The sequence below is a fragment of the Zingiber officinale genome, chromosome 4B, assembly GCF_018446385.1.
Source record: "Zingiber officinale cultivar Zhangliang chromosome 4B, Zo_v1.1, whole genome shotgun sequence".
In the NCBI taxonomy this organism is placed as follows: Eukaryota; Viridiplantae; Streptophyta; class Magnoliopsida; order Zingiberales; family Zingiberaceae; genus Zingiber; species Zingiber officinale.
The window spans coordinates 131,824,392-131,840,737 of record NC_055993.1 but is presented as its reverse complement, the minus strand read 5'-3'; the positions used below and the strand labels follow the sequence as shown (position 1 = coordinate 131,840,737).

The following is a 16,346-nucleotide window of genomic DNA, read 5'->3' as shown; positions in this document are numbered from 1 at the left end:
AAATAATCTTCTTTCTAATTCCCCTACTTGATAAATTCATGGTACAATTTATACATACTTAAAAGCCGGAATATTTGAAATGGGAACCTAGTTATCATATAGCTCCTCAAAATTCCATTAAATATAATCCATAACATCATAATCTAATAATAAAATTATAATATTTAGATGCTAATTTAGTTCAATCTAAACTAAACTGAACCAAATTTGATATTTTAATTTAGTTTCATTTGGGTATACATATTCCTTTGGTTCAATCAATTTCTCAAAAACAATCATAGAAAAATTCAGTGTGGTCCCATTATTTAGATTGAGTTCCACCATTTTAAATAAAATGAACACTGCTAATAAACATATCTATAAATCTGAAAGAAGTTACACAGTTTGTTAAAAAATAAATAAATAAACTTAAGAAGCCAGAGGCGTTTAAACGACTCTGTATCTGTTGAAGACAGATACAGCACAGTTTCTAAACCCTAAAAAGACTCTGTCTTCAACAAACAGATTCTTCCCCTAAAGAATTTGCATCTAGCAAGCCTTCACCACCAAAGTTGGGTTCGATAGATCGCCGGAGGTTGGTTTTTTGCTGCTGCATCCAATTGCTGGAATGAGGTGCAACCTGATAGTAGTGAGCAAGATCTGCCCAGGTAGTGCTGGAATACATGAGCAGAAAAGGATGTTCAGTTACAGGCATAGGAGACAGAAACTGAAACAGTAGCTCGAGTGATTCACAGGAATTACGTATTACATGAATTTCGACAAATAGCTATTCCTGTAAGTTATTCGGTAATGTAAAGCTTACGTACTACGAGTGAAACTAGGATTACTTTTTTTGTTTTTGTAGAGTGGCAAAGAAGAGAAATTGTGGAGACCTATCGGCATTAAAGAACATTAGGATGAAAACAGAAACACTATTGTTCATAAACATTAGCTTTTATGTATTAGTTCGATATCACTATTAAGATTGTTAAGGTCAAGGAGAATCAATGGTCCTAAGGTTCAAAGAACACATCGAGCAAGCAGTGATCCTAGGAAGGGAAAAAAAAAACAAAGGGGCTAGCTTATGATTTAGAGTTGAGAAACTTGCATACGGTAATCCCTTGAAACATGGAAGGGAGGAAGGGGAGGCTTCTTCCATGCAGAATGGAAAAGATGGGAAGTGGAGTGCAATGATGGAGGGGGAAGAAAGAAACTTTTGCAGCAGAGACAGGAACGAAGAGAGAAGCAGGCGCATGCACAAGTAAGGGAGGGGGTAAAGAGGACGAATGAGAGTGGAAGAAGTTACAATCTGGCACGAGACAGCAGGTTGATCTATGAGGAAGGGAGGGGGAGTTTCACAATCACATGTGATGAGGGCAGAGGGGCAAGAGTAAATTGAGAGGAACTTTGCAATGTGAGAAGCAACATAGATTCAAGGCGGCAACAAGGAGAGATAGGGGAGGATGACTCTAATACTAAGTTGCAAATTGAGTCTAATAAAGTCACTGCCCTCGTGTTATAACACCCAAGCATGAAAACATATATAAGCAAATAAAAAGACAAGATCAAACAAACTAATTCTAACATTATTATCGTAAAATTTACAGCAACTAGGATTCTCAGATAATCCCCTCAAACAAACTAATGATCCCATGGAATATAATCAGTTTCATATCTCTCATGGCATCTAGCTACCTTAGTTAACGATGTCAATTGACCCCACTCAAAATTTACAAATATACTTTGTAGTTCATATAATAAAAAAAACATATCAGAATATAAAGATATATTTTTTAAATTGTATTTGGACTGCAGTTTACTTTAGGAATTTGCCTTATCATTGAATCTGTTAATATTCAGCTTGTGACCTTGGTAATAATAGTCTAGCTACATCAGAATTTCTATGACAATAATAGGTTCTCGTGGACAAGGTCACCAAAACTGAAATGGTTCAGACCCATTTAAACACCAAAAACAACTGGGGGAAGATCAAACTAAACACATAATGGCAAATGAAGTAAAATTGCAAAACAATAGCCATCAGATTCCCTTACCAAAACTAAGAAAGTTGCATTTCTCTATGATCACCAAGTTTTTATCTGAAAAAGGCTCAATTCTTCTGTAGCCAGCAGCCACATGTATACAGAAAGATAATCCTGAAAAAGGACAGTGATTACTTTTGGAGCAATATTCCTAAATGCAAGTTAATAGACAACCCTAAAATTTTGGGAACAACAAAAAAGTGGAAGATGCTACAATTTCATGCACATTGATAATCTGAAAATGTTGCAAGTTTACTTAAGTACAAGTGATAATATACAAATTGTGCAATTTGGATTATTGCATTTACTATACGTAATACGGGATGCATTTGTTGGTAGAAAATTGAATGAAACATGTAGAATTCTAACTATCACTGTTTATTAAAAAAATCAATTACCAATGGCAAGAACATAATGTTTTTAATCCTCAAAATAGTGGTCACCTTAATAAAAGAAACTGAAAATTTTACATGTTGTTAGGGGTGAGAATAAATTCGATTAAACAGAACAAACCGACCGAACCAACCGAATTTAAAAATTTGGTTCGGTTATTTTGGAATTTCGGTTATTTAAGTTAAAAAAAAAATCGGTTATTTAGGTTATTTCGGTTCGGTTTCTATTTTAAAGTTTCCTATTTAGTTAAATCGAAAAAAACCAAATTTTTAATCAAACCGGACTTAAATTCCTACGTAATCCCTAATCTAATCATTCGCATCATGATTCCCCTTCCGACTCCTGTCGCTCAATCCCCTCCTCTACTCCTGTCGCTCTGCCCCCTGCTCAGCCTTCCCTCCTCCTGTCGCTCTCGCCGCCCTGCTCAGCATTTCCTCCTCCCGTCGCTCTCGCTGCTTGTCCTCCTCTAGTACCTCACTGCTCCTCCGCATGCACGCTCTATATCCTTTTCCTATGCATGGAGGGGTTGGTGAAGCATCGCTTGTGCCGTACGGAAGAGGTGAGAGGGATCTAAACGCCACCCTCTGCAACCTAGAGGTACTCCTGTCCTTGCTTGGTTTTTCGACCTCCTTCTCGCTTGGCCTCCTTGCAGCATCCTGCATTGCCTTCCTCGTCCTTGGCCTCGCCGTGCCTACCACCACGATCTTACCCTCCCAGTGCTCATGGTCCAGTTGCAAAGAATACGAGGTGCAACAGTTCGATCTCTGCGTTATGGTGTCGGAGACATCTGAGCTGTTCAAGTATGGCATGCGGAAGTTCCTTTTCGTGGGCCAACTATGTCGTGAGGTTCCAAGAGAAATATATCTCTAAGATCCCAATCGAAGTCTACCTTTTGCATTGATTCATCCATTTCTCCCATCTTTTTAAATCGTCGGTGTCAGCTTGTTCCTAATTTTAGACATGTAAAATCAAAACAAAAATTGTTATTGAATAAGCCAAGAAGGCACCAAGTGCCATTTACTCTTGGTAAACTTATCATTGTGTTCTTCAATTCCTTTAGCTCAATTCGTTCCCTCCCTTTGTTAGAGATTTGAAAATTTTGATAATCTTGTTGAAAAAATTCAGTTAATTTAGTTTATTCGGTTGGTTCGGTTAGAAACCAAGTGTATATAAGGAACTAATTATAGTGTTATATTTCAAAAGGCAACCTAGAACAACTATTGCATGTAAGTTCTACTAAAACATAATTTCTGAGAAGAAGTCATAAATACAACATATTACTAAAACATCTGCCAAAGAACACATACCTCACCAACTCCTCAATGTGTAACTAAAGCCAAGTTTTCTTCAACGTCCTTCCACATCTCACAATTGCTAGGGAACTTCTCCTTCAACTTTTCTAGCATCTCCCTAGCTTCCTTGAGCTTTGAAACACTAATAAGACCATTTACAAGCTCCACCATAATGGAAAAATGTGGCACCCAATTCTTCCCTATGCTTTCTTTGCACACTTCAAGAGCCACCTCAAAGTCCTTACCTTTGCACAAATAGTAAATTAAAGTGAAGTAACAGGTACTCTTAGGAACCAATCCTCGCTTTTTCATCTCGTTGAAATACATCATTGCCTCCTTCAAATTCCCCTCGCCGCAACATCCCAAGATCAGGTGATCATAGGTGACCCAGTCGGGCTCCATGCACTTTTTTCGCATTTCCCTCAGTAACTCCTTCGCCTCATTACTTCTTTTCAGCTTGCACAAGCTCTGTATCCTAACATTGTAAATTGAAAGATTGGCACGGCATTTGTGCTTCTTCATCAATAACAAAATCTTCCTTACATCATCAAACAACTGCTCACGGTAAAATCCGGCCAAGGCAGTGCCGAAAGTGGTGGCATTTGGCTTGACTCTAAACCGCTTCATCTCAGCCAAAACGGAAAAGAAGCACCTTGAGGATCCAGATTGGCAGAACGCTTTGATGACAGTGTTGTAGGTAGTGAGATCAGGTTTTATTTGGTAGGAAATGGTGAAATCGTAGAAGATTCTGGGGACTTCGGAGTGCTTCTTAGAGAGGATACAGGCGAAAAGAAGGGAGTTGAAGGTACGAACTGAAGGAGTATGTGAAGCTTCGAAGACGCGAAGGGCGTCGGATAGCATGCCAGCCTGGCCAAAGAGGACGATGAGATGGGGGCGGACAGCGGCGGCCGAGGGTGACAAGAGAAGACCATCGAGGAGAGAGCGTACAGAAGATTGGGATCCGGAGGTCGATAGGGCCGACACGGCGACAGAGAGGGCGGCGCGATCGGGGTAGGAAGTAGGCGATAGAGCGGCAGCACGGCAGATGGACAGGATGCGAGTAGGGTCTTTCTCGGAGCGGAGGAGGGCGAGAGCAGAGCGGGCGGTGAGGGACTCTTCAAAGGCCGTCGTCGGAGCGTTGGTGAGGCGACGACAAAGAAGGAGGAGTGGAGGAAGACGGTGGCGCAGCCCAGGCAGCGAGGGCGAGGCCATCTTGGTGATTAGATTGTTTTTTTTCCCTTTTTTTAGTAGCAATTTCGCTGTTGGATAAAGGGTTAAATAAATCGTAGTAAATCTAAAAAGGGTTAATTCAGGACTGTGATTTGCTTTTTCAAATTTTAATTCTCCCCAAAGATCTTTTTTTTTAATTAATACGCATATATATTTATAATAAAATTGAGATTTAAATCTATAACCCTTACATTAAATATATAATCATCTAACAACAAAATTGATTAAAACATTAATTAAGTTAGGTTAAATTATTACTAAAATCAAATAAATAATATAAATAATCTATTTTTTATTAAAAATATTAGTTGTATTCTAAACTCTAAATTATTAAAACAAACTATTTAGTATGAGTTCTCTTTATTTTTATAAATGTAGATTCATTATATTAATGGTCTCCTAGTGTTAGTCCCATGAATATGGAGGGAAGTATATATAGATACACAGACATCAGGTGTATGATAAGATAAACTTCAAGTCGTTCGTTCCTAAGAATTGACCTCTAGTTATTAGGCCAGAGATATCGTGCATCTACCGTTTGTGCTACGTTGTAAGGATATAAATCCTCTGTATAAAGTTAATAGGTCCTAATATTATAATATCACAGTAAAATACTTAGATTATCATTTAAATACTTATAATTTAATCCCTAACTTCAAATTAATATAATGTTCTAGGTAAATCGTAGTGCTTTTATTGGACTCATATAGTTAGGCCTTCTCGCAAGGGCTGTTATTCTCGAAACTTTTATCGGAGAGACTCGTAGTTTGTCTCTATCTTGATATTTAACGGTATAAAAGTATAGTTGTCAATATAGAATCTCAAAAAAGAATTGAATTTATTATAGACAATCTATTTATATATAGTAAATATATTCATTTAGTTTAGTCGATTTTGGTATGCTGCCCGTGCGCACCCATGTTCACAAATTTGGCCAGCTGTATCTGCAATTTGACTTTTAGTACTTATTTTTCAATAATAAAAAATTGAAAAATGAAAAAAAAAATGTATCAATGATTGGTTGGCGGCTTCGACTGCAATAAGATTTATTTTTTAATATATATAAATATATATGATCATCATAAAAAATAAGAGAATTATTGTACAAATTTCAAAAATACAAAAGTAAATTATTTTCATTAAAAAATACATCATCAGATGAGATGGAGTAGCGATGTCAAATTAAGTTATAGACTTTTCGCGATCTCGGGGAGCTTCAGATACGTGAAAAAAAAATATACATCCCAGTTATGATTCACATACCAGCGTTTTACCAAAAATTCTTTCGACCTTTAGTCATTTATCCTACCCAGTATTAATCATAATTTACTATCTCTGAAATTTGGTGGGGTCGAGGCTAGGAACCTCTAGGGTGACAATTCTATTTTTTTTTTTTTTTTTACCACGTACTAGCGTTTACCGAATTAGGTAGGTAGATTTTTTAAAATTATCATGTATCTATTTTTATTTTATTTTATTTCTAATGAATTGATTGATAAAAAAAAAATTAATCAAATCAATTTTTTAAAAATTAGTCAATTGATTTTTAACACAAAACAAATTGATTTTTCTTTATGTCTAAGTTTCGAGAAAATTAATCAAATTGATAATGAAAATCAATAGAATTAATTTATTCCGATATCAAAATTAATTTGAGATAAAATCAGTTGATAAATCAAACTATCTTGAATTGACATAAAATTAATTTTTATATGTTCATCTAATTCTCTTGATTATATACATGCCCTCAAATATCAATTTTATTCAATATATTAAGAATAGTAACTTATGTATTCGTCTAGTCCTCCAGATTATATTTATATCTTCAAACGTTAATTTGACCTAATATATTGAGAACAATAATTTTTTGAACATAAATTATATTTTTAAATATATTATATTCATGTTTAAAAAATCACTACTCTCAGTGTATTGGATCAAATTGATATTTAAAAACACGAATATAATCAGGAGAACTAGACAAATACATAAGAACTAGTTCCAAGTCATTTTAAACTGTTTAGGTCTATCAGTAGGTTTTGGGCAAAACTGACTGATAGACCAAACGTCTTCGGATTGATATGAAATTACTTTCTATATATTCGTCTAGTTTTCCTAATTATATCTATACCCTCAAATATTAATTTGATATAATATATTAAGAGCGGTGATTTTTTGAATACAAATATATTCGAAAAATCTAATTCATCTTTAAAAAAACATTATTCTCAATATATTAGTCCAAAATTGATTTATGGACTAAACGAGTTTGGATTGGTATGAAATTAGTTGTTATATGTTCGACTAGTTTTCCTGATTATATTCATGACATCAAACATTAATTTGACTTAATATATGGGGAGCAGTAATCTTTTGACCATGAATTAGATTTTTCGAACATATTCATGTTCAAAAAATTACTGCTCTCGATATATTTGGTCAAATTAAAATTTGAGAAAAATGATATAATCATGAGAACTAGACGAACATATATGAGTTAGTTTCATGTTTGTCTAGATCCATCAAACATCAATTTGACTCAATATATTGAGAATAGTAATTTTTTAAACATGAATTAGATTTTTCAAATATATTCATATTTAAAAAATTACCGCTCTCAATATATTATGTCAAATTGATGTTTGAGGGCATAGATATAAGCAAGAGAACTAATCAAACGCATAAAAACTAGTTTCATGTCAATATGAGGACGTTTGGTCCATCAACTAGTTTTACCCAAAACCGTCTAATGAACCAAACGACTTTAGATTGATATGAAACTAGCTCCTATGTATTTGTCCAATTCTCCTGATTATATCCATGTTCTCAAATATCAATTTTGCCCAATATATTAAGAGCAATGATTTTTTTTTTAAACATGAGCAAGCCGACTTCGTGGCTAATGGAAAAGTAGAGTTTCATCTACTCAACATTCTTCCGCCACAGGAGGTTAGCTGGATTGGAAGCTACAACTCTGCCAAAGATCTCTGGGATAAATTCCTGGAGCTCCACGAGGAAGCCAAACTCGCAAAGCGGGACATCCTCCAAAGTGAATTGACAAATCTCTAGATGAACAAGGGAGAGAAGGTAGCACAACTCCATGTAAGGATCAAAGACCTAATCACCTAGCTCAACAACCTGGGAGAAAAGGTAACAAATCGTGACTCCTTAAAGTACGTACTTAACTTTTTTCCGAGAACTCAAGAGTAGTCAACCTTAGTAGATGCTTACATCTCTAAGGACCTTGAGCTATGCACTCTTGAAAGCTTATTTTTAACTTTTGAACTTCACGAGTCGCGCTGTATAGATTATCAGGAAATAGAGAAATCAAATAATATTTCTCTAAAAGCCAAGAAAGATGCATCAGACGCCGACAATTCCTTCGACGATGATGAAACAACATATATGATAAGGAAATTCAAGAATTTTTTTAAAACTATTAACTTTAATCAAGTGTAAACAAAGAAAAAAAGAGCAAGGAAGGTAAGATGCTATAATTGTAATGAAGAGGGTCATATCAAGAATGACTGGCTAAAGCTGAAGAAGAAGGATAACAAGAAGGAACCAACCACAACAAAGCACAAAATCCTGAAGGCGACGTAGGATGAGTCATCATCAGAATCAAATCTGGAGGAGTACACTAGATTTGCACTATGACAAGCCACCTGGAGGAGAGCATAAATGAAGGGGGAGGCTCCTCAGAAGAAAGTTTCAACGAGAAGGAAGAAACAAACTTCAGAACAGATCTGGTAAGTGAGATATGTTTACTACCCCTAACCAGTCATATTCAGGTATTAAATCCAGGATCAGATCGCTATGTAAACTAAAAACAAAAAATATTAATATAAAAAAGAAAGTTTCTGAATTAAGAACAATCATAGAAAATACATGTCCCCTAGAAATATATGATAAATTAAAAGATGAAAATAAAAAATTGAATGACCAAATTAAAAAATCAAGAAACTTTGCATATGATAATCAAAATACCTAGAAAAATTGTAGAAACCTAAATTGGTATCTTAAATATTATAAGGGAAAATTAGAAAAATATCACAGAAGTATGTTCCTAGAAAGTTTTTAATTAATCTAGTAGGAAGGAATCTGCTTTTGGTTCCAAAGTCATGTTTAAATTAAAATTATCTTTTTGTGCATAACTTATTTTTTTAAGTTAGACCTAGGACTTTCAGAAAAAAATTAAATATTTAATTTTTTTAAGAAACTTTGTCTAGAAGTGATTGTTGTTCCAATAATCAAAATGACCTAATGACTCAACACAACCTAGAAGCCAATTACTGAAATGAATGTTTAATTGACTAACTTTAAGCATTTAACTGTTATAAAATTATTTAATGCTTTCAAATAAATTGTTCTGCAAAATTTCTGATTCAAATTAATTTAATCTTAATTTTTCGGAGAAAGAATAGTTCAACTTAAAAATATTTTTCAAAATTTATATTTTCCTAATTTTCTGGATAATAGTCATTTTCAACTTTGTGTCCCTTAGATTTTGTTTTAGATTTGTTTCCAAGTCATTTGTTTAATATTCCATTTTTAATGTGATCAAAGGGGGGAGAATTAGAAATTAGAGGTAAAGTATAAGGGGAGGTAGAAGATAGAGATAGATTTTTTTACATATTTTAAATGCAAAATATCTCTATTATTTGTTTTTTTTTCCAAATGTCTATTATTTGGTTGTTTTTTTTCCTAACTTAACTTGGGTTACTCATATAAAAAAAAGGAGAGATTGTAAGTACCCCGAGGTAATTTTGATATGATCGACTAGGATAAATTAGGTCCTGTTGTGGTTTAACCCTTGTGTCTAAATATGCAGAAACTTAAAAGCACAGAAAGTCAAGCAAAAGACGCAGCTAGCGAGAAGGACGACACAGGAGAGAGTCGATGAGCTCGATGCGTCTGAAGGACAAGGTGCTGCGGAATAGTACACAAGCTGACAAGAAGGAGACGGGGGGTGTTTCTGAGGGGCGAGAAGCAGAAGTGGAAGGATGCTCAAGAAAGGCCGAAAAATGAGTTCGGGTGAGCGTTATTCCGAATGGCCAAAATCACCCAAGCGAGAGGAGCCAGAGCGGAAGACTCGGACCCAAGTGAGTGGAATCGGAGCAGAAGACCCGGACCAAAAAGTCAACAAGAAGTTTACTTTTGGGTTTGGACTCCCAGACTCCGGGCGCTCGGAACCCTTCTGAGCACCCGAACCCAAAACTCTATCAAATCGTGACGTGGCGTGATTCGTTGCGATGAGGATAAAATTTTATCCACGTTCAGGCGCCTTGATCAGAGTTATAAATATAGCCTTGATCCCAGTAGTTTAGAACAACTCATATATGAGTTTTTTTTAAGTGTTCTACTATTGGACAAAACAATATGTTGTCGGAGATTTTGGAGATTTAGCTGAATTTAAAATTACACAGAATTTAAATTCAACTTACAATAGAGATGACCTGAGCGAATGATCTTAGACTACAAGCAGGGGATGGTTTCTACCAGGTGATGAAGGCAGTTTGCACAGTGTTGATAGAACGGGCTGATCGGCCGAGCAGCACGAGTGGACGCAGCAGATCAGAAAGGCCAACCGAGCAGAAAGGCTGACCGAGCGGGCAGACATGCCTGATGAGAGGCAGGCCGGGCGATCTAGTGTCAGGCGGATAGAAAGGCAGGTCGGGTGAAGCAGACCAGCCAAGCGAGAAGCAAATTGGGTGGACAGACAGGTATGGTGAAAGACAGACCAAGCGAGTAGACAGGTCTAGACATGCAGATCGGGCGAAGCAGACCGACCGAGCGAGAGGCAGACAGGTTTGGCGAAAGGCAGACCGGGCGAGCAGACAGGAATGGACAGGCAGGTCGCGTGAAGCAGATCGGCCGAGCGAGAGGCAGACAGGTCTGGCGAAAGGCAGACCGGGCGGGCGAGCAGACAGGTCGACCGGACAGATGAAGAGACCGACCAAGAAAACTGACCGAGGCTTGTAACTAAGGCAGTTTCATTGAAACAGATTCGCCCCACCTTTGTCAGTTCTTCTAGGTTTACTCGGGTCGTCTGTTTCCCAGGATACAATGGTTGACCGTGATTCCACTAAGCACTAGTGGTCATGACGAACTGAGAGACACCCGAATGTTATCACGGGCACTCTCCCGAGCAGGAGTTGCACGACAGAGAATGAGGGAATGAAGGTGGAGAGAAGCTTGTGTTGCTGTGTCTTCTGCCTGTGATCAACAACAAAAAGGTTTACGTGGCAAAATATTAGTTGTTCCCCTTAGGCAAATTTTGCCCCGACCGGTCCGACATTCGGCGCGCAGGTCGTGCTCGCACACGAGTTAACATGGTTTCAGTGCAATCCGGGCCCTGTATTTGCACCTCCCCTGCACACCCACGCGTGAGAGAGAGACTCTCCCCATGTATTTGTTCACATCCTCAATGCATGTGAATCAATATAAATCAACCATCATGCCATGAAACTCCCAATGTGAGACTAAAATCTTATTCACAATTGAGCCTCTTTGCTCTTCCATCTCTTTTCCATTCACTTTTATTCAACATCTACTACTTTGTGCGCTTCCAAAGCTTGCAAGAGTGTTCTCTGCCTACGACGAAGGGAGAATTTGAGTAGTGCTTCAGAGTCTTAGATTAATAACCTTCATGGTTATAACCAAGTAAAAATTTATAGCCTCTTTCTTTTTATTAGTTTATTAATTTTTTTTATACAAGTGTCTTATTATTTTAAAAGTTCGAGAAAGATTTTTTTTTTTTAAGGGCAATTCACCCTCTTGCCAGCCACACGGATCCTAGAACATTTGATACATAAGCAAATCAATTCGACTGATTTCCATTATCAGTCAACTGATTTACTTGAAACTTCAGCATGGAGAAAATCAATTCGACTAGTGTTAAAAATCAATCGATTGATTTTCAAATAAAAATTAATTCGACTGATTGTTTTTATCATTCGACTGATTAAGGATAAAACGGAAAATAAGTATATAATTTGATAATTTTAAAACTAACCTACATAATTTGGTAATTTTGAAAATTTATATGATTCTATAAAAATATGTTCATATATTCGTTACCATTCCCTAATCAGTATGATACCACTAGATTATAAAATGAATGATTGATTAGTATGTGTGAGACGCATTCAACTAATTAACCCTAATCAAGATCAATCAATAGCAAAGCTGGTATAATTAATCAATCTATTAATTAATTAATTGGCTATGTTAGCTATTCGATCAACGGGACTGCAGACTACATGATATGTTTGCCCCTCTGAACCATGCTATACTCTTTGCGCCTTTCACTAACAACAAATTTTTCTGCATCATTCTCTTTCGATTGAATGTCTACATTTCTAATTATGATATAATTAAATTGGATTATTGAATAATATTTTTTTAGAGTCAATACAACTTTGATTTCACCATAATACATAGCTATGATATTGTATTACGTTGAATTAAGAAATATTATAAAGTAAATTAATTAGGAAAGGTGATGATCTAATTAAATTCAGGATGTATATATGTAGATTCTAAATCATTGTTTAACAATGCAATATTGTATTATGGAGGCCCAAATGTGAATGTGGTTCATGATAATCTATATACGTAGCTTATCGAATACTATAAAAAAGATTAAGACAGCATTTTGTACACTATTTAATCACATTAAAAACTAATTAAATAAAATTTCATATTAATCAGATATGATTATGAGCCAACACGATAACGCTCGACAAGACACATGTGAGTGCTCGATTAGATAGAAAATGGATCGCGTGTTAAACTGATCAATTCATATCGATCATACAAAAATTCTCGAACACACTTCTAACTCAAATAAAACACTAGTTACTATTAAATTTTCTTGACTAATCGGTGTGAATCAACATATTAATCTAATTTTATTATTATATGCTTCCCCAACATCAATATTTTTGATTAAACTTTTGTCGTTATATGATTTCGCGACGTCAACTACGTCAACTACGTCAACGACCAATTGATTCCATCAACCTCATCCAGACCACAATTATCGTCTTTAATGACCGTGAAGGAGCAGTGGGTCACCAAACTCCCTGTTGCACTAATCACATAACAACCATTCATGCCGCAATCCTTGTACAAACCCAAGTCGTTAGCTGTTTACTCGGAATTAATTTAGTGTAAAAGGGCCGGCTTAGCTCATCCTTGACTACATATAACAACCCCAAAGCTCGATTCTTTAACTACGGCCTTAAATGAATCAACCGAGTTTAGTTTGATAGTAATCAAATTTATTAAATTTGATATGATAATGAAATTAAGTCGAGTTGAGTTTAAAATGGACTAAATTATTGAAACAATTGTTTAAGACTGGTTTGATGTTTTTTTTGTAGAGTTTAAATTTGATTTGAATAGTTGTCAATTTAAACTTATTTGATTGTTAAAAAAAATATATTTGATTAAATTTATAATACAAATTTATTTATTTATTTTAAAATATATTTATTTATTTATTATTTTAATAAAAGTTTTATTAATAAATATAATTCACGTGGATAAAATTTACGGCATACAGTTCACAATTTTTTTTTATGAAATATATATATATATATATATATATATATCCAAACGTATTTATTAAAAACTCCTCTCAGTCTCTCACTCATGGTACTATACATAAAACATCTGGATAAATCGTAATAACGGATTTGATCAGACATAACAGAACCTACGACTCGGGTGTCAGTCCGACCGACTTTCAGGCGTGGTTAGACCAGGCTGAATTAAGCACACCAGTCAATTGTGACGGACAGTGTGACACAGAGTCAAAACGGACCAAACAGTCTGCATGCAGTTACCAACCACAACCTGCCCCCTCTCTCCCCATCATTCCCGTATAAAGCGCCTTCCCAAGGTTTTCTCACTCGATCGGTCAGTCGTCTTTCTTAACTCAATTTGTTGATTAATTCGTTCATTTCATCGGCCAGCAGCTAGCTAGTCATGGGCAGGTCTCCCTGCTGCGAGCAAGTTCACACCAACAAAGGAGCCTGGACCAGGGAAGAGGACGACAAGCTCATCGCTCACATCCAGGCTCACGGCGAAGGCTGCTGGCGGTCGCTCCCTAAGGCTGCAGGTTTAATCATCTTTAGAAATGAATTAATAATTAATCTTAATAATCCTGATCTGTTAGTTATTTTTTTTTTTGATGAATTAGGCCTCCTGCGCTGCGGCAAGAGCTGCCGGCTCCGGTGGATGAACTACCTTCGGCCGGACCTCAAGCGAGGAAACTTCACTGAGGAAGAGGACAAGCTCATCGTCAACCTCCATGCTTTGCTCGGAAACAAGTACGTACGTATACAGATTAACTTTCTTATTTTGTATTCAGGAATTTGATGAGTTTGCTCGATTTTTTGTTTTGTTTTTGTTTTCTGTCGATAGATGGTCGGTGATCGCGGCGAGGTTACCGGGAAGAACGGATAATGAGATCAAGAACTACTGGAACTCGCACATCAAGCGGAAGCTCGTCGGCCAGGGCCTGGACCCCCGGACGCACCTCCCGCTCAAGGCCGGAGTACGACAGAGCAGCACGGACGAAGGCGGCTGTAGCGGCGGCGGCGGCGATCTCGACCTCAGCATCAGCCTTCGCCTCCCCCACGCGGCTGCTAATTGGCCGACGACTTCCGCCTCCCCGGAGGTGGTGCCGGCGCCTCCAGCCGCGTCGTGTGGCCAGACAATTTGCTTCTGCTACCACCTCGGATTCCGAAGCGACGAAGCTTGCAGCTGCCGCGCGAGCCCGAGCGGCCATTCTCATGGCCACCGTGGATAAGATCGGAGGAGTTCGATCTCAGTAAGATCGAGTCGCGATTTGGCAGGCGATTCTGCCATGGATGTCGACATTTGTCGTCTTCCTCATTTAGATTGATTTGGACTGTTTTAATTTATTGTTTCATTTTTAGAGGATCGAGGAAAAAATTATATATATATATATATATATATATTTTTGTTGGATCGAATTTTTTATCCGTGATAAATGCATCTGATGGGTAGCAACCACCACGATCTAACGTCATCAGACGTCAGCATCTAGTTCAGCGAGTGAATGATTGGGCATCACGTGCCTGTTCCGCAGACCCATCATCGATCAGCATGACGTCGGTCACATGTCATCCGTTACTTTCTACGGGGCTTGCGCTACTTCTTACGGGCTTAAACGGCCTGGCGGGGCGACTCCTCGTCGCACGCATCTTTTTTTCTTTTTAATTAAAATTTATTTTTTTAAAAAAATAGTAATAAACTTAAATTTGTAAAAGTTTATAAATTTAACCAAATTATTAGGGGGAAAAAAAATGATAACGTTTATTTCAAATGATCTAGTCTAGTCGACCTAGCTAAATATATGTAGGTAAATTAAGGAAGATATTTTATTTTAGTACATCTATCTTTTATATGAAAAAGATTAGATACCCAATAAAATATCTTATATCAAAATTAATTTTAAAATTTATTAAAGTAATCACCCAGGTAAACATCAGGTGTGTATTAGAGGATATCATCTATCATTATGCACAAACAAGTTGTACTCTAGTGTCACTTGCGTTACTATTTTGGCCGGTTGAAAATTTCACTAATTGAGTCTTCCACTTTTTGTACAGGGAAAGTGTTCCAGTGCCCCTTTTAAAAGTAGCAGAGACCAGAGACTCCAGTTTTCCACTTTTTGGAGCGCCGGGTGGTAAAAAGCTCGCCACCATCATTGCCATCGACACATGAAGCCGTTGATCAACGGATAATTACTTCTCTCCCGCCCCTCGAATTTAAACCCAGTTTCCAAAAAGAAGCAGAGCAACTGAAGAAGGGAAGCAACGGCAACAACCATGGGTTCATGCGTGAGCAAGTGCTGCCAGGCTTCTCCCAAGATTGATGATGATTCCAATGTTGTCCTAGTGCAAGAGAAGCTCGTCATCTCAGAGTCGATGGTTGTTGCTACCGAACTCTGTTTTGATGATCTCCCCGAAACACACACCTCTTCCTCCGTTTATTCCTCTTCATCCTCTTCTGCTTCCCCACCTCCTCCTCCTCCTTCTTCTTCGTCGTCTTCTTCTTCTTCCACCAGTTCTTGTACAATTACAAGCATTAGTACTGCTAGCACTAGTGCTAGTGCTAGTGCTACTAGTGTGTGTCCTCAGCTTTCTTCTGCAAACCACAAACCGCTCATAGTTGTGCTTGATCCCCATAAGCAAGTAATTGTCTCCCCATCTCCAAGAACTCAGACTCTCCCTGCGAAAAGAACTCGTTCTCCAGTGAACTCGATGACTGCTCGTCATAAGCGTTCGAAGGAGAGTTTGAGAGAGAACGGTGTTTACAAGCCGTCATCAAAATGCATGGAGAAGGCAAAGTTGCAACGAGTGCAGCACCAGAT

At 37.2% G+C, this 16,346-nt stretch overlaps 2 protein-coding genes across 2 annotated transcripts; one reads left to right on the top strand and one right to left on the bottom strand.

Annotated features, from left to right (window-relative positions):
- Nucleotides 1-330: 330 nt before the first annotated feature.
- Nucleotides 331-4,949, bottom strand: LOC121976790 (pentatricopeptide repeat-containing protein At1g61870, mitochondrial-like). The gene is made up of 3 exons (XM_042529138.1): nt 3,722-4,949; nt 2,034-2,135; nt 331-653 (listed from the first exon to the last, which is right to left on the bottom strand). The coding sequence occupies exon 1, from the start codon at nt 4,916-4,918 to the stop codon at nt 3,734-3,736; it is 1,185 nt and encodes a 394-aa protein (XP_042385072.1). The 5' UTR covers nt 4,919-4,949; the 3' UTR covers nt 331-653; nt 2,034-2,135; nt 3,722-3,733.
- An 8,882-nt stretch (nt 4,950-13,831) lies between these two features.
- LOC121976789 (MYB-like transcription factor 4) lies at nt 13,832-14,916 on the top strand. The gene is made up of 3 exons (XM_042529137.1): nt 13,832-14,063; nt 14,145-14,274; nt 14,369-14,916. Exons 1-3 carry the CDS (start codon nt 13,931-13,933, stop codon nt 14,754-14,756), a joined length of 651 nt encoding a protein of 216 aa, XP_042385071.1. The 5' UTR covers nt 13,832-13,930; the 3' UTR covers nt 14,757-14,916.
- The last annotated feature ends 1,430 nt before the right edge of the window (nt 14,917-16,346 follow it).